General features: G+C 41.0%; 1 protein-coding gene across 5 annotated transcripts in view; it reads left to right on the forward strand.

The window, feature by feature from the left end:
• Positions 1-22,377, forward strand: part of STK10 (serine/threonine kinase 10) — a 131,514-nt gene that overhangs the window by 59,228 nt on the left and 49,909 nt on the right. For all 5 annotated transcript variants that reach the window (XM_018563114.1, XM_018563115.1, XM_018563112.1 and 2 more), the window contains exons 3-4: positions 12,537-12,585; positions 13,491-13,640. In XM_018563114.1, the coding sequence (XP_018418616.1) occupies positions 12,537-12,585; positions 13,491-13,640 (199 nt within the window). The remainder of the gene's footprint in view (positions 1-12,536; positions 12,586-13,490; positions 13,641-22,377) is intronic.

Below are 22,377 nucleotides of genomic sequence, written 5' to 3' on the forward strand. Positions count from 1 at the left end.
CGTTTGGGTCTAGTGAAAAGAATAAAGAAGATACACTCAACTGATTTTCGATCCTGCCGTGGTGATTGCTCACCACTCTCCCGCTCCGCTGTGGAATGTCCCTCAGCGTTCTCAGGTCTAATGTAAGTGAAGTGACTTTTTGTTTGTGATGTCAGTGGGGCTTACACAATTCTTCAGTGGACTGCTCTTCTGATTGGTTGTCGGGGGGTGCAGTGGTGACAGAGGTAGAATCTACCCCGTTCAGGAGGCAGTTTAATGTTCATTGAACATTCCCAGACTGATGAGTTGCCAGGTAGATTTCCTCAGCAGACAAAGTCTGAACTTGGGGAACGGTCTCTCAATCAGGAAGTGTTCCAGGGCATATGTTTAAGTTGGGGACGCTGGATGTGGATTTACTAGCATCTCTGTTGAAGGTGGACAGATTGGTTTCTAGGACAAGGGACCTGGCAGGATATGCAATGGACTCCCTGGCATTGCGGTGGAATCAGTATATCCAGATCAATGCTTTTCCTCCAGCAATACTACCACCTTGTGCATTTCAATGGATTGAAAGCGAGGGCATTCTAGTTGTTAGTTCCAGATTTGCCTTGAAGAGTGTGGTGTGACAACCTTGTTTGTCTGTTAGCTGACACCACATAGCTTTTAACAGATCGATCAGATCTGTTTTTCTCAACTGATTTTCCATCCTGCTTCTCGGTTGCGGGCTTTGATGACTTGGCTGTTGAACCCCAGGTTCATTGAGATAGAGGCATTGCAGATTCAGTTATGCCAGCCATGCATAAATCAAGTAAGACTGCTTCCTGCATGATTTGTTGTCAAATGTGGAAAGCTTATTTCTACTGGTATGAGACTTTGTAGGTTTCCCCATGTGCCTTTATGGTGGTTTGCGTTCCTTATTTTCTCCAGTTGTGGGGGGAGACAGCCTTAGCACCATGAAGGGTCAGGTGTCCGCCCTGTCTGCTTCTTTTTAAACATCCTCTTACTAATAATTTACTGATTTGTACTGTCCTTCAAGGGGATGAACACATTGCTCCCTTCTTTCGGCCCCCGCTCCAATATGTAGGATTTAAATCTTGTATTGTTGATGTTACAGGGGCCACCATTTGAACTTATTTGATACATTTCCTTAATGTTGTTATCAAGTAAGTTAGCTTTTCTTATAGTTATCCCTTCAACTTGAAGAATCACTGAGTTATTTGGGTTGTCCTTTTAAGGAGCCCCATTTGATCTTGCACAAAGACAAAGTTGTTTTAAGACCAAGGACCTCCTTTTTTGCCCAAGGCAGTTTCAGATTTTCACCTTTTAATGATGATATTGTTTTATCTTTGTTTCCAGCTCAGGTTCACCCCAAGGAGATCTCTCCCCATTGTTTGGTTGGGGTGAGAGCTGGCCAATACTTCGTTTAGACAGACTGATTCTCTCTTTCTTATTCCAGAAGGAACTAAGAGGTTCTCTGGACACCAGGTTCAATATCTTTTAAGTTGATTTCACATATTGTTGTGCAGGCTTATGAGTTGCAATATAAAGTGCCCCATAGGGCAGTGAGCACCTGGATTTTTTGGTATCCGGCCTCTGTGGCTCTGATCTGAAAGACTGAGACCTGGTCTTTTGTTAACGCATTCTTTAAATTTGACAAGGTTATTGTATCTGCCACTGCCCATGTTTTCCCCTTGTTTTGTATTTATCATTTGTGGGCCAGTTTGCCTGTGTTTTGGCATGCCTGGCCCTTAGTTTGGACTGTTTTTAGACTTCCCTTGTTTGCTTATTGGCTATAAAGCTGTGTACCTCAATGGAGGATAGAGAAAATCGTTTTGTTTTTTGCCCTCGCTGTAAACTCCTTTACTTAGTGCATTGAGGGACACAGTCCCGTGCCCTCATATGCTTTACTTTTGAATTGCTTGATACAAATGATCTGGTGTGATGTGGGAGTGGTTGTAGCCTTTAGGAGGCTGGTCTTCATTTTTTTTATGTGCCAGGTGTCCTGATTAATTTTAATCTGTCTTTTACCACAAGGATTTTATGGTAAAAAAGATTATATTTTTTTTAGTTTTGTATAGAATAGGAAAGGATTAGAATCTGTCAAGTTTTATTGCAGTATGTCCTATGGTAGATACATTCTTTCTATATTTCCTGGTGACTCTTGTCACCAATACAGAAAGTGATGGGAAATCCAAAGATTTGCTGTGCAGTAAATGAAGGTAAATCTCCCAATGGAGATCTCCTGTTCTAATGAATGTTTCCTAAAAAGGAAATTCACTTTCTCTAAAAAGGAAAGACAATTTTTAGATATTTTATCTTTCTGTTGCAAGAAGTAAATACATATTTCCATAACATACATCTGTAACATATAGAAAAAAATAGACTGACAGGCTTTAACCAGGACTTACTATCAAAAAAAATAATTATTTAAAGAAAAAGGTTTTGGCTTAACGTATACTTTAAACCTTGGCCCAGCGTTGAAAGTCATTCTAAATTGATACAATACTACATCAACTTCCTATACATGTTAAAGGTTTTACAGAATGTACCTGCCCTCCCTCCTTCCAATGAAATAAGGAATGATTTTGTTGTGGGCCCCAAATTACCTTTTCTAAGTTATTTTAGTTGTATACCTGTCCCTTCAGAACTCTGAAGATGTCTCTGGTGCATATATTAACCACAAGTCAATTTAATATACAATGTTCATATGGAATGAGACCGTTCTTATCACATGTTGATTTACATGTCTGTGAACTGGAGTTAAATCTGTGCCAGACATTCCACAATAAGAATGCAAAGAATGGGGAAAGGCCTCATCTGCTTCATATACTTTCTCAGTTCAAGCATCACTGATTACCCTGGATACCAGGATGAGGTGTGCCATAGATACATAAGGTAGGAAAATGCAAACTGATCGATCGCCTGAAATAGGTGTTATCTTAATTTTAGACTTTTCTAGCAGTAACTAATTGTGCCATAATGCGAGCCCTCATGTGACCCTAGTCTATCACTACTTCCGCCATAAAATCCAAGGAAAGCTCCATGCCCTGTTAATCTGAGATAACTGCGTCTTCTTGAACACCTTTCCGGAGGGCAGACTCCATGTCCATTCAAACCTTAACTTCCTTGGCTTGAAGACTTGGGAGGAAAAAGTCAATGCAATATACCATGTTCATATGGAATGATAATAATTTTTATGTCTGCGAACTGGGGTTAAATCTGTGCCAGACATTCCACAATAAGAATGCAAAGGATGGGGAAAGGCCTCATCTGTTTAAAACACTTGCTAAGTTCAGGCATTACTGATTACCCTAGATACCAGAGTGAGGCGTGCCCATAGGTACATAAGTTATGAAAAATGCTAACTGAAAGACCTGCATAGGTGTGGTCATGCTTTTACCATGCCTGTGGAGTTGACATTACAGGACATTACAATAAATATGCCTTATGCATAACATTGTATTTCTTTGGTTACATTTTTAAACTTTATTTTTTTAAACATTTGTGCACAAGTAAACTAGATCAAGGTTAGACATGTGGGGCTATTATTACGCAGAAAGTATAATGATCCAATAATAATCTCAGTCATATATATGTTTGCTGCCTTTTTTTTTTTTTTTTTTTTTTCTTTTTTTTTTTTTTTTTTTTTTTTTTTTTTTAGCACTGGGGTATATGTTTTTGTTTACTTTTTTAGCACTAGGGTCATGGCAAAGTTTCATCACGTTTAAAAGTTCACTGGGTTGCAATTTATGTTTAAGTAATTTTATCGGTACTTGAATTGCATAAGACATGACGATCTACTGTGCACATGGAATTTTTTGAAATAGTAATCAGGTAGGAAGTTCTTAAGGTAAACAAGTCCTGGTTCGATGATTTCATTTTTATTAATGTCTGTAAATATATAGTCCTTTTCACCTATTTAAAGGGAGCGCCATATTTACTGTAACAGATCTGGCTTCTTTGGCTGTCTCCATTAAGAATTTGTGTATTTTTTTTTCACGCACTGGAAAAAAGTATACATTTATCACACTCTGACCCAAAAAAAAAATCATGGGAATAGAATGTAATAAGTTAATGCAGCAGATTTGAACTTTATTCTCAGAGCAAGACAGACGTGTTTTGCTTGTGCAGAGTAAATGCTTTACATACCAAGCAGTCACATCAGCTTTCAAGGCAGAAAGTTAAATCGCCACAGCCTGATCCCTTTAGAATGCATTCTTCTGGCCCTGCCAGCATTGTAAGTTAATGTGAAAGAGCAACTAGGCCTCTGCTACCCTTCTGTCCTCATTTTCTTTCTGCCTGAATTAGTACATCTCTATTGCGCTACTGAATTTCTACATGCAAGTCATTAATTATTCAATTTTCAAGTAAATTAGAAAAGTCAGATCTACAAAGTTCAATAACTAAGGTCTTGTATGTCAGAGTTTAGTAAAGGAGGGTCCAACAGCAAGAGAGTGTACTGTTTAGGTTATGAACACTTCTACTTATTGTATGCCTTATGTTAATTAGTGATAGTATTTAAAGTAAAATATTCACTGATTGTTTTGCACCGTATACCCTGAGAATGACTGGTCTGAATGATTTACTCACATTACAGCACAGCTGGATATAGTATAGAGCAGCCATTCTCAATCTTTGTACCGCAGAGAAACCCTCAAAGTAGTTTTCAGTTTTAAATAAAACAATGTAACCTGAATTGGTAAAATGTTTTGAAGGACCATAACCTGTAATGATTTCTTTGTGCTGACCACTGGCTTCCATACACCTGTCGATTATCGTAGGATCAGTGATCACCTGCGATTATCGTACGATAATCGGTAAGTGTATGGGCACCTTTAGAGGGAACTTCTGACCACCAACATAAAGGGAAAACTACAATTTTCACAGACTTTCTTTTCAGGCCATTATTCATTTTATGAATATTGCTAAAAGTAGTTTTCTCATTTAAAGCAGGGGGGAGTTTTCAAAATTGTGCACTCTGTCAAAATGCTCTAGATGCACCACATTCTTCATTCTTCTATCTGAAACTTTTTTAGCATGTAGATTTTATGAAATCTTATTGTTTGAAATACAAAAAGGTGCAGCACTTACGATAATCGGCAGGTGTATGGAAAGTGTGCAACCGTTTATACTGTACGGTCGCACGTTTTTCGTCTTCCGAGCACGCTTGAAAACCTGCCGAAAATCGTCGTGATAATTGTGAGTAAGTGATCAATCGGCCACTGCTCATGAAACCCTAGTAACCCCTGAAGAAATCCTCTGATTCAACAGGACCGTGGTTGAGAGCCTGGAATAGAGTGCCTTATGAACAAATCAAAACAGCTTTCCGAGTAGAAGAGCAAGGCAAGGAAAGGCCATTCTTCCAGATTATTCTGTGCTCGGACACTGCATTTATTCTGAAAAGCAATGTTGTTTTGCTGTGGCTGCAGTGATTCTTTGCTAGACCGTGTGACTGTACAGTGGTTCCTGTACATGTGAATGTGGTATAGACATGTACAGTAAGGCCCGGTTCACACCTGGGCGTTTTGTAGCGCGTTCGAACGCTCTGCAAAACGCTCAAACACCGAAATCCCATTATTTCCTGTCGGTATGGTTCACACGTGGGCGTATTACAGGCCGTATGAACACGCTACAAAACGCCCTACGCCCAAAGAAGTACAGGAGCTTCTTTGGGGCGTTTTTGTCACGCGTTTCTATTGGGATACAGCCAAGTAGCCCTCGGAAACGTGCGGCAGATGCGCATATTCGATACGCCTAGGTGTGAAGCCAGACTAAAATTAATGTTACCACTTTTTATTGTTTTCTTTTGCATTTAAATGCACATTACAGTCATCGTTCGAGCAGATCTCAACTTTTCACTGTCAGATTTGTGGGTGAATATAAATGGCTTGTGCGCACAAACCACAAACACCCTATTGTACAAATATGTTCCCAAGCAAGTGTGTAAAGCTGCATTCTCCTTTGGCTCTATTAGCATAAACACAGCTGTGTCTTGAACTTCACCATAGTTAGGTATAGAGAAAGAAAAAGGAAACATGCTAAGGAGGAAATGTCCACGGTGTGTTAATGATAAAAACTTGTGTTGACATTTAAACTCTCACAATACTTCTTAAATGATGCAATCGTAGCCGTATTCAAGGACTTTTAAAAACTTCTGTTCTCAGATTTATTTTTTACATAAAACTTTCATGTTCTTGCCTGTAAAACCGTAAAAGATCTAAGTTTGGAATCTCTTTTTACAGATGAATACACTGATGAAAATGTTTTATTTCAGTGGTTCTCATTTCAAAGCTTCAAGGACTTTCAGAGCAGTGCAAGGCTTCCAATTTATCTTTCTAGATGGCTTCACATGACTAAGCTGCAGATAATGGATTTTTCTCAACACTTAAACCCATCACACCCACCACATTACAAACCGGTAATACAATGTCATATAAAGATTTCCTAACTAGTTTCCTTATACAACTGCCGGCATCTATAACACTGCCACCTGGCTCATAAAGCAACCCTACAAACGAAAATTGCATTAAAGTAATATTACACATAAAAATATTGCTTTAAGCCGATGAAGGAAGTGGAACTTGCCAATGCTTAAACCATTTGTGCAAATAATAGTATCTTCCAGAACTGAGCGGTGTTCACGTAAAGACGTGTCTGCACCCCACAGTCCTGGAGTACTGTGAGCACAGCTTACAGGATGACGGGCCCCTTAAGCAGAGCGTATGATCAGGCTAGGCTCCCAGGAAATGGTTGAAGGACAGAATGCCATTTTGCACTGAAGTGGACCTCCAGACTGAGGAGGAAGTTGGGGAGAGCGCTGGAGAAGGGAGAGGGGAAGTGCAACTTGCCACAAATGTTTTTTTATATGGGAGTAAATGTCAACTAAAATAAACCTGGAGTTTTGCTCTTACCGCCACATACGAAAAGATTTATTTAAAGCAACAGTTGTGAACATGTTGAATAGATTTTCTCAGAAGCTAGTTCTAGCAAGCTCAATAGTAGGTCTGCATCTAATGATTATTTTCATAATCGATTAGTTGGCCGATTAATCGGATAAAAAACCTTTTATTTAAAATATAATACACAAATGGAACGTTGCAAACATAAAGTAAGAGTAACTTCTTTATTTTATAGCCAGCAGGAACATACTCTTATTCTGATGTATTTCGCTCTAGACATGGCACTTCGAATAATCATTATTCTTTGAGAAAGCGCTGTGCCTAGCGCAAAAAGCATCAGTTCAAGAGCATACCCCTGTCGGCTGTAAAAGAAAGATGTTGTTACTTTGCATCTTGGTGTGCAGTATTCAAATTGCTAAAAATCTTCACTTTTCTTTTTTTAATTGTTTTTTTTAAATCAGTTATGAAAATGTATGTTATAAATAACTCCAATAAACCTGGGTTATAGCATTCAGACAATATCGTTTATGTTTGACTTTTCACCGCTGTAAGTGCAGGGGAAAATCTGGCCCCATATTTTCAAGTCCTGCTTATGCAAAAAGTCCATGAAGCTTTTTTATAACGTTAAAGACCTGCGGGGAGAGTGAAATGCACTCATTCTCCTAGTTAGAGACGGCATGTGCACTGAAGCTGTCACACGTTGGCTCTATAGATCAAAAACTGTCAGTCACCACTCCCCGCAGGGATTCCCCCCCTTCCCTCTCCACTCCAGCGCTGACTGGGGAAATAGACCAGGGAGGAGGCAGGTACAGCTATCTCTGCCTCTTAGTAGCCAGTCAGGTAGCGGGGTGGATCCTGTCAGTATTTTCAGGATCCTTTCCAGCTGCAGCGCTGTCAGCATGTAGCTGGCAAGATCACTCTATATGTTGAGTTTTAGGTCACAGAAGAACATTAGTAAATGTCCTCCTGTGATCCAAAAGAGAACTAAGCCAAAAAAGCTTTGGCCATAGTTCTTTTATTTAAGTGGATATTTACCCCCTTTTACTAAAAATCACTGCAGCATGCAGCTTTGCATGCAGATTTAAAATCATCTTACATTCATTAGTTAGTCTTGTTTTTCATTTACAAATAGAGTTCATCTACTTCCTGGTCCAGTTCTGGCACAAATGGTGTATGTGACCAAGTGTTGCATCCTGGTAAAATTACATCAGCAGAGCATTGCTGGGAAATCTCATCTGTAATCTCATGAGATCTCAGGGAAAGGCATTTTCCTTCCCTGAGATGATGTGCATGGTCACATGTCTAGTCACGTCAGAGTTTCAGGAAGTAATAGGAGAGCTAGTAACCTGCCCTTAGTTAACATGGCCACTGTCAGAAGACTTGGGAAGAAAAGAGAAATAAGGTATGCAAAGAATACAAAGCCTGCAATTATATAGAAGTATGTGTTTGTAGATTGTCGTTACTAAAGCTGGATTTTTTTAATGAACATTGGTGGCAACCAAAGCCTTTTTATTTTCTACTTTCCATTTAATTGAGTGTGTTTGGAACTTCTGAACTTTCTTTCTACTTTCTTTCTACACTGCAAATGTTGAAAGACATTAGTGGTTACAGATATCTCTGCTATTCTAGTGCAACTAAGGAAATGTCTCAGTGTATATTTGTTTATTTCTTTTTTTATCTAATCCTTACTATAGTTTTGAAGAAGTCAGAAGTTGTTCTTTCTTCTTTTGAGCTAAAAAAAGAATTTGGTCTAATACATATGCAGGATAGCAGTACACAGGCAGATCTAGTGACTTTATTTTCTTGTGGAAACTAGTTAAATTGCATGACTTCCTCACAAGAACCCAGCTGTTATCTGAAGGAAGCAGTTGTATCCCACAAGGCAGTTACAATTATACTAGGGGATGTGGTACAAGTTCGGCCATAATAAAATCCAACATTCTACAGATTGTAATATGCAGACATCCTGTGCACTGTTGTAAGGAAGAGGAGATAGAGACTTTGGTATACCGTTATATCTACTAACAAAATAAAGGACCTACAGTAATAAGTCTATTAATGTAAAACATTTATGTATTATCTGTAAAAAAAATAAGTTGGGGCAACTGGACTTTCTGTATTTTTCTTGAAGACGTTTCACTGGTCGTCCAACCAGCTTTCTCAATTCAGAATGACTTGTACAAAAAATTATCTGGGAATAAATATGGTGAATGTTATTCCCAGATAATTTTTTACAAGTCATTCTAAATTGAGAACGCTGGTTGGATGACCAGTGAAACGTCTTCAAGAAAAATACAGCAAGTCCAGTTGCCTTGACTTATTTTTTTGCAGATCTACCGTGACCCGGATGAATGAGAACCTTCACAGACATTTATGTATTGTTAAGACATTCTTAGGGCTAAAGATGGCCATACATGAGTAGATATTCATACGATCGTTCATACAAAAAGTCTCACTAGAACATTCAGTAATGCCATCAGAGACTTGACAAATGTCATCGAAATTCAGTGTGGTTTTAACTTTGGTACGACTTTGGAAATTTTTATTTAACAACAACATTCACAGAAAGATTTTTTTTTTTTTTATTATGCTCCTTCAATGTTATTTTTTGTGGTTGAAAACCATTGTTGATTTGGCCCAGTTGCCTGTTAGAAAATCAAATAAAATTTCCGAAAATGAATTGTTTTCCAACAAAATTCTACTGGGATATGGCAAGCTTTACTGTGTGCATACACCATGCCCATTATTCCCTGCCATCAAGGGAACATGCAGTCTAAAGTTCCAATCACAGTCATGCATATACACTGGAGACCTCTACAGGGTTATTCACAAGAGTGAAGAGTTTGGAGAAGGCAGGAGAAGTGAGTAAACTAGGACAACATAGCTGAAGTGGAGAATTTTTCCAGTTCAGCTATGTTGGCCTAGATCATTCACTTCTCCTGCCTTCTCCAAACTCTTCACCCTTTTGTGAATAACCCTGTAAGACTAAGCCAATCTGCAAGTCTTAGGTTTGTGGGAGTAAATCGGAGCACCCTACTATCGCAATACTATGGCGCAGACAACCTTGCAAATAATCTAAAGTCTAACAAACAATGAAGCTATGTTGCTGAAGCTATGCTTTTTTTTTTGTAAGATTAAAAACAAAGTTACTGGAATTATATTATAATGGGGTTCTCTTTTCAACATGCTTTTTTTTAATGCGATTCCTTTTGTATGTTCTAGTTTTCTCCAGCTTTCAATTATTATTTTTTTATCCTTTATTTTGCATGACCAAGTTATAAATTATTTCACAAAAAAATTCAGCCATTCACTTATTTTTCTTCCCTCAGAGCCTACAGTCTAATGTGTCTATAATAATTGTAAAAATGTTCACTAGTGCCAGTGAGGATGAAAGCCTGCAAAGGGGTATATCATGAATAGGACATGCATATATGCGTTTACATTCATTAAATTGTTATTCACCTAATGCAAAGGTTAGTGGTTCTGCTGTGTAAGTCATGGTTGGTGACACTAACATATAAAATGCTTTCCCCCTTGAATGCAGTTTGGTGACAAAATCATTGCAGCATCTGCTACTTGGAAGTCTAATTTTGCCAGTGATTGCTGCCAGGAGCCTTCTACGAAATGCATTTGCATTGCACCATTAAGCTTGTCCAGATTTTGTGTCGCCCTTTGTCGCTTGTTGTTCTGAAAGGAACAGTTGCAGGTCATAGTTATTTGTTGAAAGAAATTGTGCACTTTACTGCATTCTTTGAGAAAACTTAGAGCAGGGGCGCCCACAATTTTTCATCTGGAGATCTACTTTTCAAATGACGAGCTCAATGAGATCTACCAATGAAAAAACACCTGCATTCAGGGGCGGGAGGGGGCGTGGCAGTGCATTAAAGTCAATGGCACTGCATCCACACCCCCAGTGCAATCGCTGCACCAGGAATGCAGGCACATTAATGCCTGCGTTCCGGTCCAGTTCGATCTGCAAAAATGCTGCGTTTTTGCAGATCGCGCTGGACTGGAATGCAGGCATTAATGTGCCTGCGTTCCGGGTGCGGGCGATCACACTGAGGGCGGTGGCTGTGGTGTCATTGACTTCAATGCTCCGCCACGCCCCCTCCCGCCCCTGAACGCAGGGAGCCGGCCGGCTTGCGTTCCAATGCGTTCTAGAGTCTGAACACTCTGGAACGCAGACTTTGTGGTGTGAACCATCCCTCTCTACACTCTCTCCTCTCTCTCCTGTTTCTATCTGCTGTCACTTCTCCCACTTTCTCTGCTGTCTCTCTGCTATCTCTTCTCTCACTTTCTCTGCTGTCTCTCTCCTGTCTGTCTTTTCTTACCTCCGCTGCAGCAGCTTCCCAAGTCTCCTCCCCTCTCTCCTTCCCGTCTGCGGCGTCTGACACATTCAGCCACACGAGCACTGCGGGAGGACAGGACACAGGTCAGTGAGCCGATCGCGATCTAAGAATGTTCGCTTTGCGATCTACTGTTGGATCGCGATCTACCTAATGGGCACCCCTGACTTAGAGTAATTTAACCGTTATTTAAAAAAACAACAACGCGCACAATTTCTTAGTTGGTTACTGAAGTCAAAGTATCTGGAAAGAGCCCATATTAGTTTGCTTCATTTTGATTTTTTTTTTACATGTCTGTTAACCCACCATGCATGACTAGGCATGAAAATTCCATTACACATGGTCTCTGGTTTCTACCAAACCTTGGACTTAATAAATAAAAACACCATTCAGGGCACAGGATCCACATGACAAAGGGTTGTATATATTTAAATGTTTAGGCAGAATAATTGCTTACTACAAATGAAAAGGTTCATATAGTACTTTCTGCATGTGAAAGAACTGAGGAGTAAGTTGTAGTTGTTGTTGTGGTTTGTTTTTTTAAATCATATGACATAGCACACTGCTGCAAAACAATATTGGGATATCCCATACTGTGAGATTTTTAAGGAACAGAGACCGTTCACTGTCACAAAGTGATTGTTTATCGAGCTTAATAATTAAGATGAAGCTGTGATGAATATAATCAACCAATCATGTGGTAGCAAAAATACAGTTTTGTTCATTTCCCTTGCCCATGATTGGGTTTTTAAAGTGAACCCAGGTGCTCCTTATTTACTACCACTTATTTTACATGCATGCACTATTTTTTTCACCACAACATACAGTATTGAGACATTGTGCTGCACAATCGCTGGGAGGTGCATTGGGGTGCCATTCAAATGAATAGCAGCACAACACACACACTTGTTGTTTTTATTTGAAATTTTTAAAAACATATATTTTTCAAATACTATTTAGAAAGGAATATTTACGGAGAGAAATACAAAAGCCTACAAATTCCTTGACTCCAAATCAGCAAGCAGATCAAGAATTCTGTCTCACTTGTTCCAGATCAGTAATTTACAGTATTGTAATCCAAAATAGTCAGTCAAATAGCGTTTTCAAAAAGGCAACAGTGACCATTTTTACATTTCTCCCATGACAGGTTTTTTTTAAAGGATGCTAGAATCGACTCGATGTCTGATGTAACCTTTTGTATGGTTTGTCATTCTGATTAAGTTTCTTTGCTGAATATTGAACAAGGCTGTCATTTTTAGTTGCATATTGTAAATGTTGTTTGCCCACCTCATATCGTGTTATTGTTTTACAGATCATGATTGAGTTTTGTCAAGGAGGAGCAGTGGACGCCATCATGCTAGGTACATTGTTGTTTTTTTCTTTTAATTTGATGTTTAAGAAATAAATAATTGCCTTTGTACTTATAATAGTTATACTTACAAAGGAGGGATAATCTTAATGGAAGCCTTTACTGAAAAAAAGTCAGAATACCTGATTGGCAAACTTGTATTAAAGTATTGTTGGAACTGGACAAGCATTGTTGGGAAGCCGGCTTCCGGCTGGCTGGGAAGCCAGCTTCCCGGCCAATCAGCATGGAACCGGTCAAACAGCATGGAGCCAGCTTCCCAGCCAATTAGGAAGCCAGGCAGCGAGTCATTACCAGCTGCCTGGCTTCCTAAATGGCTGGGAAGCCGGCTCCATGTTCCCTTACAGCACTGCTGGTCAGAGGAAATCTCCCTCTGACTGGAAGTTCCGATATCGGGGGTAAGTATCGGAGCATTTGGGCAAGTATGAGTACTCGCCCAAATACTTGGTATCGGCACTGATACTAGTAGTGGTGCATCCCTAGGTTAAACCATTTTTCGGTCATGAGGGTGCCCACTAAAATAGAGGATTTAGAACGGTGACTGAGATCAGGGAGGAGAGGGGAGCAGGGGCTTTATAATTTGAAACATTGGTAGCATAAAGCCTAATCACTCCCACATGCAGCTTACACACTCACTTCTGGATTTCTAAGTTCCTGCCCTGTGGACAATCTATCTCTGGTCATGTGACCAAAAACCTAGGCATAGGTTACATGGTCTCAGCTGAAAGGGGTGGATCAGTGTTTAGTTCAAACCTCTAACTCATTATTGGTGTATGATTTATTACTTGTTCTATGTGTTTACTTAAAAATTAATTGTTCTGATCTAATATGTGTTTGTGTATTTCTTGTTCTCCAACATGTCTGCTTAAATTTGCTGACTTGTATTTTTTCTTCTGACAGAGCTTGATCGTGGTTTGACAGAACCTCAAATTCAGGCCATCTGCAGGCAGATGTTAGAAGCGCTAGCCTACCTCCACAGCATGAAGATAATCCATCGGGACTTGAAAGCAGGAAACGTACTGCTAACTCAAGATGGAGCCATCAAACTCGGTTAGAATACTTTTTCTTTCTCTTTTAGAGTGCTTCAACGTAGTCCTTAACCCCTTCATGACTTAGCTTGTTTTTCTTTCTTACCAAGTGCACCCACACATATTATATATTGTTTTTTAGAGGACAGATGGGGCTATATATTTATATCACAATTTTTTTTTTTTTACACTTTTATTTATTTTTAATTATTTGAAGCAATGATTGTTGATGGATCCCACTTTGACTGCTTGATGTAATTAATACATTTTTGGTTATTATTGCTCCAAACTTAGGAACAGCCAATAATAACCTTAGTGACATTGATCCTTAAATGCTGTTCCTGTAGCATTTCAGGGTCAGGTGTCACTAAAGACTTCCAATCGTTCCCAGAACAATCAGAAACCTGCAACTTTGTTTCGGCATAGAAACATGTTGCTAAATGTTTCTATGCTGAAACATTTAGCAAAAAGCAGTTACACATAAGGATTTTCTCATGCTGATGTGTACGGCTGCTTAACAACCTAAAAGGGATCGGGTGTCTATAAAAGCTTACATCTTTCATTAATGGATCCTCCTCCTAGCGCAGCAGTGTCTGTTCTCCCACCAGCCGCCAGATGTCGATGCCGCGGCCAGGGAGGAGCTGACAGCAGGCAAGTGTATTTTCTCTTTCTACATTCAGCCCTGCTTCGGATAAGTAGGGCTAAATGTACGGGGGGAGCCGGTCAAGTGATTTTGGCGGCTGGGCGAATACTTACCTCCAATACCGGAACTTCTGGTTAGAGGGAGGTCTCCCTCTGACCGGTAGGGTAGTGCAGAGGGAGCATGTAGCCAGCTTCCTGTCCTATCAGGAAGCCGGCTTCATTTGTTGCTAGGCAGCCTGGCTTCCTAGCCAGTCAGGAAGCCAGACGGCATGTCATAAACCCACCTACTGGCTTCCTGATTGGTCAGGATGCAAGGCGGCCTAGCAACAAGTGAAGCCAGCTTCCTAGTCAATCAGGGAGGCGGGTCATGGCATGCCGCTCAGCTTCCCGATTGGCTAGAAAGCTGGCTTCACTTGTTGCTGGGCAAGCCTGGCTTCCTGACCAATCAGGAAGACGGGTGGCACCTTATGAGTCACCTGGTCAGTAAGCTAGGCAGCCTCGCAAGTGAAGCCAGTGTTTTTTCGCTAGAACAGTGGCTTCCCAGGCAATCAGGAAGCCTCTCCACATAATGACCATGATGCATATTTAGTTTTTGCTAGTAGTCAGCTTCTCCTGCTACCTCTGATGCCAACGCCATCTTGGATCTTTTCCTGCGTTTTCGGCCCACGACCCTGATTTTGCCCTTAAATCATGTCAGTCTTAGGCATGCACAGTGCTCCTGGCAACCAATCAGCTTCTCTCTTCAGTTCGTTCAGTTAAGGCTTGAAAAAAAACAACATAGAAGCTGATTGGTTGCCATGCACAGTTGCTCAAGATATTGTCTTGATAAATCTGGATGCTGGAAATTAAAGTTACTCTGCGCATGCACTTATGACCTCACACTACTAACATATAACGATATAGTCAAGGAGAAGGGCATGAAGGATGTGGCAGCTAGATGTCACAAGTATGTACTAGCTACTTGCTTATGAAATAAAGTTGCTTAGTTGAGTTTACTTCCGTTTTAGGAAGGAATAATGGTGTTCAGTACTGTATTAGAGGATTCATTTTGCTAGCTTACTTTGTAGCACACTGTGATGCTCTGAAGCTTGCATATAATATTGTGAAATATAATGTGGTTTTTGTGATGTGGTTTGAGTGAGCTACCATCTCTTTAATTCTGTTTCTGTGAAATATTTCTTTACATCCATGTGTGGTGACAGTTGTTTTAAGTTGAGTTTTGTGGTGATTTGAATGTGTTTGTATAGGTTTCTGCTCCATGAGTGTTGAGCGTTTTCCCATGCCTGTGTGGAGGGGGAATAATCTGCTGCTGTAGGGAGCCCCTTTTGTTACATCACTGACTTAATACGGCTCCTGAGAACAGTTCTGCTCTGTAGTGAATCTGTTTTATGTAATCAAAGAGTTGCGGGTTTTTTTGCCAAGAGGCTAATGGTTTAATTTTAATCCTTTTTAGCTGAAGTGGAAATACCCTAAAAGACTCTACGTTTTGTAATTTAGTTGTGTTTTTAAGTAAAGCCAATCCTAAACATCATTACAGGAATTCTGTGAAAGCTAAGCCCTGTGTACAACATCTCAGCGGAGCATTGTTTGGCACAGAATAAGATGCACTATATTCTAAAATAAGACTGGACTTTTTTAGAATTTGAACACTGCTTTGCCTAAAGCATATTAGGGTAGAACTCCAGCCAAAACATATTCCTAGTTTGGATAGTTAGAGGCTTTCAAACCCTCTCAGGCCTCATTCAAGCTGGGTTAGAATACTTTTCTTTCTCTTTCAGAATGCTTCAACATAGTCCCAACATAGTCCCCATAGCCCCTTCATGACTTAGCTTGTTTTGTTTTCTTACCAAGTACACCCACACAAGTACACCCACACATATTATATATCGTTTTTTAGAGGACAGATGTTGAAAGGTGATGCGAGGAATCTGACACTGCACTGTTGCCCTTCTGATGTCTTGTACCAGTCTTGCCACTCTCCGTTATGCCCTAACATTGACTAGTCGCTGACGGCCACAATCTGCACGTTCAGACCCAGATTTGCGGCTGACAGTCCAGTCTTTAGACTCTTTAACAATGAGCCCCTCTTGAACATTTAACGAATTCTGCTGTTTTGCTGGTACTCGCTCCATGGCTCCGAGCGCCAACAATCATCCCACGTTCAAAGGCTGTTAAATCATGTTGTTTACTCTTATCTTCAGAAAAAAATCACTTCTACTGTCATGGTAAACAACCTGCTTCCCTATTTATAATGGTCTGGCCTTCTAGCAACTTCAGCGCGAAATTACAGCTAATTATAGCTAATTTGCCTACAAACATCAGGTTGTCATAATAAATTGGCCACTCAGTGTATTTTATTTTGTTTGCTGATGAGGACAAGTAATTTGAAAGATACCAAAACAATCTAGTAAAATTGAAAATTTGACCTAAAACTGTAAAGTGCAAAAGTTAAACTATAAACTCCATGGTGACCTCATTGTCCTAGCTAATTCCAGTCTCTGAAATCATTCAGGGTGTTCAGAGCTCTTGCTGAGCTTGTCAGTTCATCAGGCACACAGATTCCACAATGTAGTGCAGAATGTGATCTCTGGTGTATGTAAAATGAAGTGTGTATGAGAGAAGACCTTTAATGTGACTGTACAGAAGAAATGTGTTTTGCCTAAAATGGTAGCATATGTCAGCCAGTTCAGTAAAGTACAGCTGTTCTAGGTATGCAGTGGATGCATTAAATCATAACCACAGGGCTGCCTCAGTTTGCTGATGAGCCATTTTATGGAGGTTTTATGAACCTGTATTATTTAGCAGCACCTGGGAAAAATGCCTCCTGGTATTGACTTATCTTGTTGTGCTGTAGGAGTTATCTGAAGAACATGTTCGGGACACTCAATACTGTGTTTGTGCCAGAATTTTGATGCTAATGCAGCCTAAGAAATATCTGCTCAAATTCTAAAGCATGTTGCTTCATTTTTCGGACCTCTATCGACTCCTGCACCAAATCCAAGTACTTCTTATTTCCTCCATATTTGAGTGTGGCGCTGTGCTTGTGACATATTCAATAAATAAACTCCAACAGTTCAGTAATAAGAAAAGGGATGTAATTTAAGACCAAGTACTTTTTGGTGTAACTAGTCTGTCGCATGTTCATATTATGTGTCTGTTGCAATATGTGACACAAACTTAGGAGCGACATTCCTTGAAACTCAGGATACAATTGAAATCTGTCCCAGACACATATGTGACACTTTGGACAGAGATGGGACATCTTTGTACTTTATTAATGTGCATAAATCTGTCCCAAAGTTTGTCTCGCAAACTAGCGCCAGTTTCATAGGTTTGCACCAAATTCATGAATGCTGTTTAGCCTTGTTCATGGATTTGGTACAAATAACACTATTCTTGTAACTCTAAAACTCTTTTCTTAGAGGTCCCAATGATACTGTTAGGTCCGAGGTGTGGGCCCGAGATGATGAGGAGGACCTCCCTTGCAACCCTGTCTGATGAGCACTGGGGTTGAAGACAGTGTGTGTCAGGCAAGGAGTGCCGGATCCGGATGCCAGGTATAGGCAGCAGGTGATGTGCTTGGCAGATTGGGCAGCCGTGCAGGGTATCGAGGATCAATGGAGAGAGTCTAGCCGAGCCGGGTCGGTAACATGCAGACAACGAAGTACAATGACGTCACTCGCGCACGCCCGTGCAATGACGTCATCACGTGCGGGGCGGATCCCGCCGGGTCACAGGGCATCTGCGCCTGCGCGGCCTAGCGGTACTGCCGGGATGTCCCCTCCGTGTGCGTCCCCGCACAGTGGCTTGAACTGGGACACCGTTCGTCCGTCGGACCGGAACCCGACATGGAGCCACTCGGACCGGAACCTGACGCGCTCGGACCGGGACCCGACAGATACTCTTTATTAATTCACCTGTCTATGTTTAACTTTCAGCACTTGAAAGTCAGTGAAAACTATTCAGGAACAGATACTTAACACCTTTCTTGCACAACAATCAGTATCTGGATGGTTGCATAATTTTTGCAAGTTTGAGTTAAACTACAGTGGAGAATGTGGGCAAGGGACAGTCGTGGGCATTTCTACTTTGGTCCTGTGCCAGGCCAAGACAGAAGTATCAATAGGAAAGGTCTGATGCATAGAGGTAGTGGTAGATCTGTGAATAAGGTTTTGTGAGCCTTTAGATGCCGCTTCTGTGGCCGCAGCAGCTTTTTCAGAGGTAGAGGTTAGCCATACCTAAATGAAAGCAAGCTAGGAAGCCAAAAAGTCGTAATATTAATTGGGGAAGGGAAGGTCTGATGTGTCAGTGCTACTGTAGCAGAGTTAACCCATATAAAGGAGGAGATAGCAGAATACATTTGTTTGAAAAGACTATTAAATACAGAGTATGTCCAAAATAAAAAAATAACTTGGAAAATATGCTTATTTGCTTGAACTGTCCATCCACCAACATTTTAGAAATATATGTAAATTCTAGGAAAGGTCCCAGTTAAAATGTGATGGCATAAAAGCTGTATCCCGCATAATGTAGTAACTTTATGTTTTAACTATCCCAAGGTTTAAGAGAGGCAAAGACAATGTTGTTTTTATTACAGTACAGGTCAGTACTCATGTAAGTGGGGCACCAACATAAAAGGGAGACCAACATAAAAGCCGAACTAAATTCTGCTGTTTGAGGGTGAGCTCCCACTATAATATGCACAGCATGTCGGAGCACTACATCTCAAGGTACTGTGTGCTTGATGATTAGTGGACAGTAATGTGAGAGGGGGGGATGAAGGGGGGACAGCTAGCTCTACCAGGAGTATTACTGTAGCTCCATCAGCTTTATCAGGAATTTGCTAAAGTGAACCTCAGTCATTTTACCTCAGTCATTTTAAACTTAAATTCTTGGTTGCCAGACCATTTATTTCTACAAAAATCTTACAATAAGATTTAACATATTTTATGTATATTATTTACCTGAAAAACCTCCCTTGTGTAGACATCCGAAAGCCCTGAAACTGCTTGTGGGCAACACTATCTTGGATATGATGTCATCAGCCCCAGCAGAATCAGAGCTGTCACTCAAGTCACACACTATCTCAGGGGTATCGAACTCAATTTCATCACAGGCTGCAGCAGCATTATGGTTCCTCTCAAAGGGCCAGTTGTATCTGTAAGACTATATAAATGTATCTACTCTGTATCATATTAAAGAATTGCCTCTGCATTCAATTATTACCGGTTTTAGTAATAACTTAATAACTAGCACTGAAAGTAGCAGTCTAGGAAAAATAATGGCAATTAGTGTATTTATGCAAACTCTCAGGTGTCTGTGCAGGTTCTATGGTGGGCTGTATGGGGTCTATGGTGGGCTTTGCGGACTCTCAGGTGGGCTATGTGGGGGGCTGTGGAGAGTCTGTGGTGGGTTGTGCGGTCTCTCAGTGGCTGTGCAGGTTCATAGTCTGTGAAGACTCTCAGGTGGCTATGGCAGGGTCTACGCTGGGTTGTGAGGTCTCACCAGGGGTCACGGTCGGTCTTGGCGGGTGCGGCCGGCGTGGATTCATAGGAAGGAGATTTGCCGCTGACCCTAAACAGACGCCGTGAATCACAGGAAAGCTGTTGAGCCTTGCTGGGGACCTCGGCAGCCTTCCGGTGAAACCCGGTGCCTGTTTACAGTTCTGCCTTCGGTTTAAGAATTTAAACAGCCGATATCGGCACTTATTATCTGGACAATCAGAAAATCCAGAGTATCTGCACCGATGCATCCCTAGTCAGTATCCAAAGCGTTCTGTCATCCTCTCTGCTGTCGACTGCTGAGACAAGGTGGGGGCAGAGAAGAGGAGGTGCCACAGCTGCATGAGAGGTGCGAAGGCCACATAATGGCCCGGCTGAGCTGGATTCGGCTTGCGGGCCTTGTGTTTGACATGTGCTCTATAGCAGTGGTTTTCCACCTGTGTAACCTCAGGACCCACATTTGTCCTTGGTCATTAAGTCACGACCCAAGTCATACTGCAATGGAATGCACAGTATTGCATTACTGGACGTTTGGGTGCAGGCGATCGAACTGTGTGTGGCAGCTGCATTTGGGGTGTCATTCAAATTAATGGCAACGCAACACGCCTTCCACACCAGAATGCACAGTAGGTGCGATTGCGTGGTATAGTGCATTAATCACATGGGACGCACTGTACTAGTGTGAATGGACCCTCAAAAACACTGACAGACGCACACAACCACAGACATGATCTTACACACTCCAAAAAAAATTAGAACTTCTTTTTTTTTTCTTGTTTTTTTTTAAGATCCACACATTCTCCCTACTTTATGAGAACTGGAGTGGATCCTCAGCTTGGGGTCCAGTGTGGGCTGCTCTGCTGTGACAGAGCTCCATCCATATGTGCATAGATTGTACAACTCCCTTGCACGCCCTGTAGAGGTGCCAGGAGACAGAATGTGATGTCAGTCCAGGCACCTCTATAGGGCACGTGAGGGAGCTGTAAAAAATGCACATATGGATGGAGCTCCCTTATGGCCATAATTCCAGCCCACCCCACCTTTAAGCTTACATGCAGGGCAACATATTTTGAATGGAGGCTCAGAGCGAGAACTGACGGTGCTGTGCTGGGGGAGGCTGAGGAGTCTCTCACTTAAAGTGGAAGGCATGTGGCGACCCACTAAACATGGGGTCATGACCCACCAGTTGAGAACCAAGGCTCTATAGTATTCCCCTTAACTCTTCTCCCATCAGCTACATTAAAGATTATGTTGGGAGCAGAGGGGAGGGGCAGTAATAAGACACTCCCAGAAGAAGAGGAGACCTGCAAGTAGGGAGGGGGCTTTACCAGCAAATTGACTAGCCAATTTTCCTAGAAATAAACTTATCTATATGATTTGTGCTACCTAATACTATATTAAAATAATTCAGCTGCTGTGCAAAGAGTGGTAATCCCTCTTTCAAACAATCATGAACAAACTGCCCAGCGCTATGTTTAATTAAATAAATCAAATATTTAAAGAAGTCCTTTAAAAGTTCATAAAAGTATTCAGTGATCCAGACGATGCTACGAATCTCTCAACCAACTTGTACAAAGGTCCTAGTAAGTTTGTGCAAACGATACAAGCAGTGCAGAAATCCCCACAGAATTTGTGCAAACCATGCAATCAGGTGATCACTCTTCCCATCCGTGTGTGGCCATAGACTGCACTCACCAGACGAGGTGGACCATTCAGATAGAAATGGTCTTACAGCACTGAGATTACAATCCATCCATCCGCAGGGGTGTTAAACCACCGGTATTCGGTTTCACATCCTTTTCTCCATTCATCGATGCTCATGAAAAAGTATTAAAAAAACATCCATAGAATAATACCATTAAAAACAATGAATTTATTTAAAAACACTCACAAAAGTATCTGTTGCAATCGCTTGTAACCATACATGCCTTCCTAAAGCCACTGGTGGCGGATAACAAATGTTCGTTCAGCCACTCGCAGAGCAATCCTTCACTTCCTGGTGTCTAGTGGATGCCCTCAGTGGTCAGACCTTTATTTATACATAGCGCTGGGCAGTTTGTTCATGGATTTTCCTAGAAAGTTCAAAAGCACATTGTAAATTAATACAACATAATTTAAAGGGAAAGAAAACACCAAGTAAATATTTAAAATACTTGTTTTTTTATCTGTGCTTTTACCTGCGGAAAAGACTGTGCCTTTCTGAAACAAATTTCACTTTGATACTTTCCTTGTCTTCCCTGATTTAAACATGTCTGTGCTTTGGCTATACAGGTTAAAGCAACAGGTTTGCCTTTCTGTCCTCCACTGAGCACTTTAGTCTGCCCCTTCTCTGTTCAGTCAACCAGATACTAGATACTTCCGTTTATAGAGGAGCTTGAATGCTTGTGCTTGGCCTGTTTTTGTCATGTGGTAAGGTCCTCAGCCATGTGTAAGCTCTGACTAGATCGGCTTATCACTAACCTGCCGCTATCTCTGCTTCCCGCAGCTGAATGGAGCATACAGTAGCAAATGAAAAAGAAGAATGTGCAGCTAAGGATAGCAACTCTGGTGCTTCAGGAACTGAGCCCCACTGCCTACAAGTAAAAAAAGCTGCCTATAAGCCATCCTTCTCCAAAT

The sequence above is a fragment of the Nanorana parkeri genome, unplaced genomic scaffold, assembly GCF_000935625.1.
Source record: "Nanorana parkeri isolate BGI_ZX_2015 unplaced genomic scaffold, ASM93562v1 scaffold633, whole genome shotgun sequence".
NCBI classification, from domain to species: Eukaryota; Metazoa; Chordata; class Amphibia; order Anura; family Dicroglossidae; genus Nanorana; species Nanorana parkeri.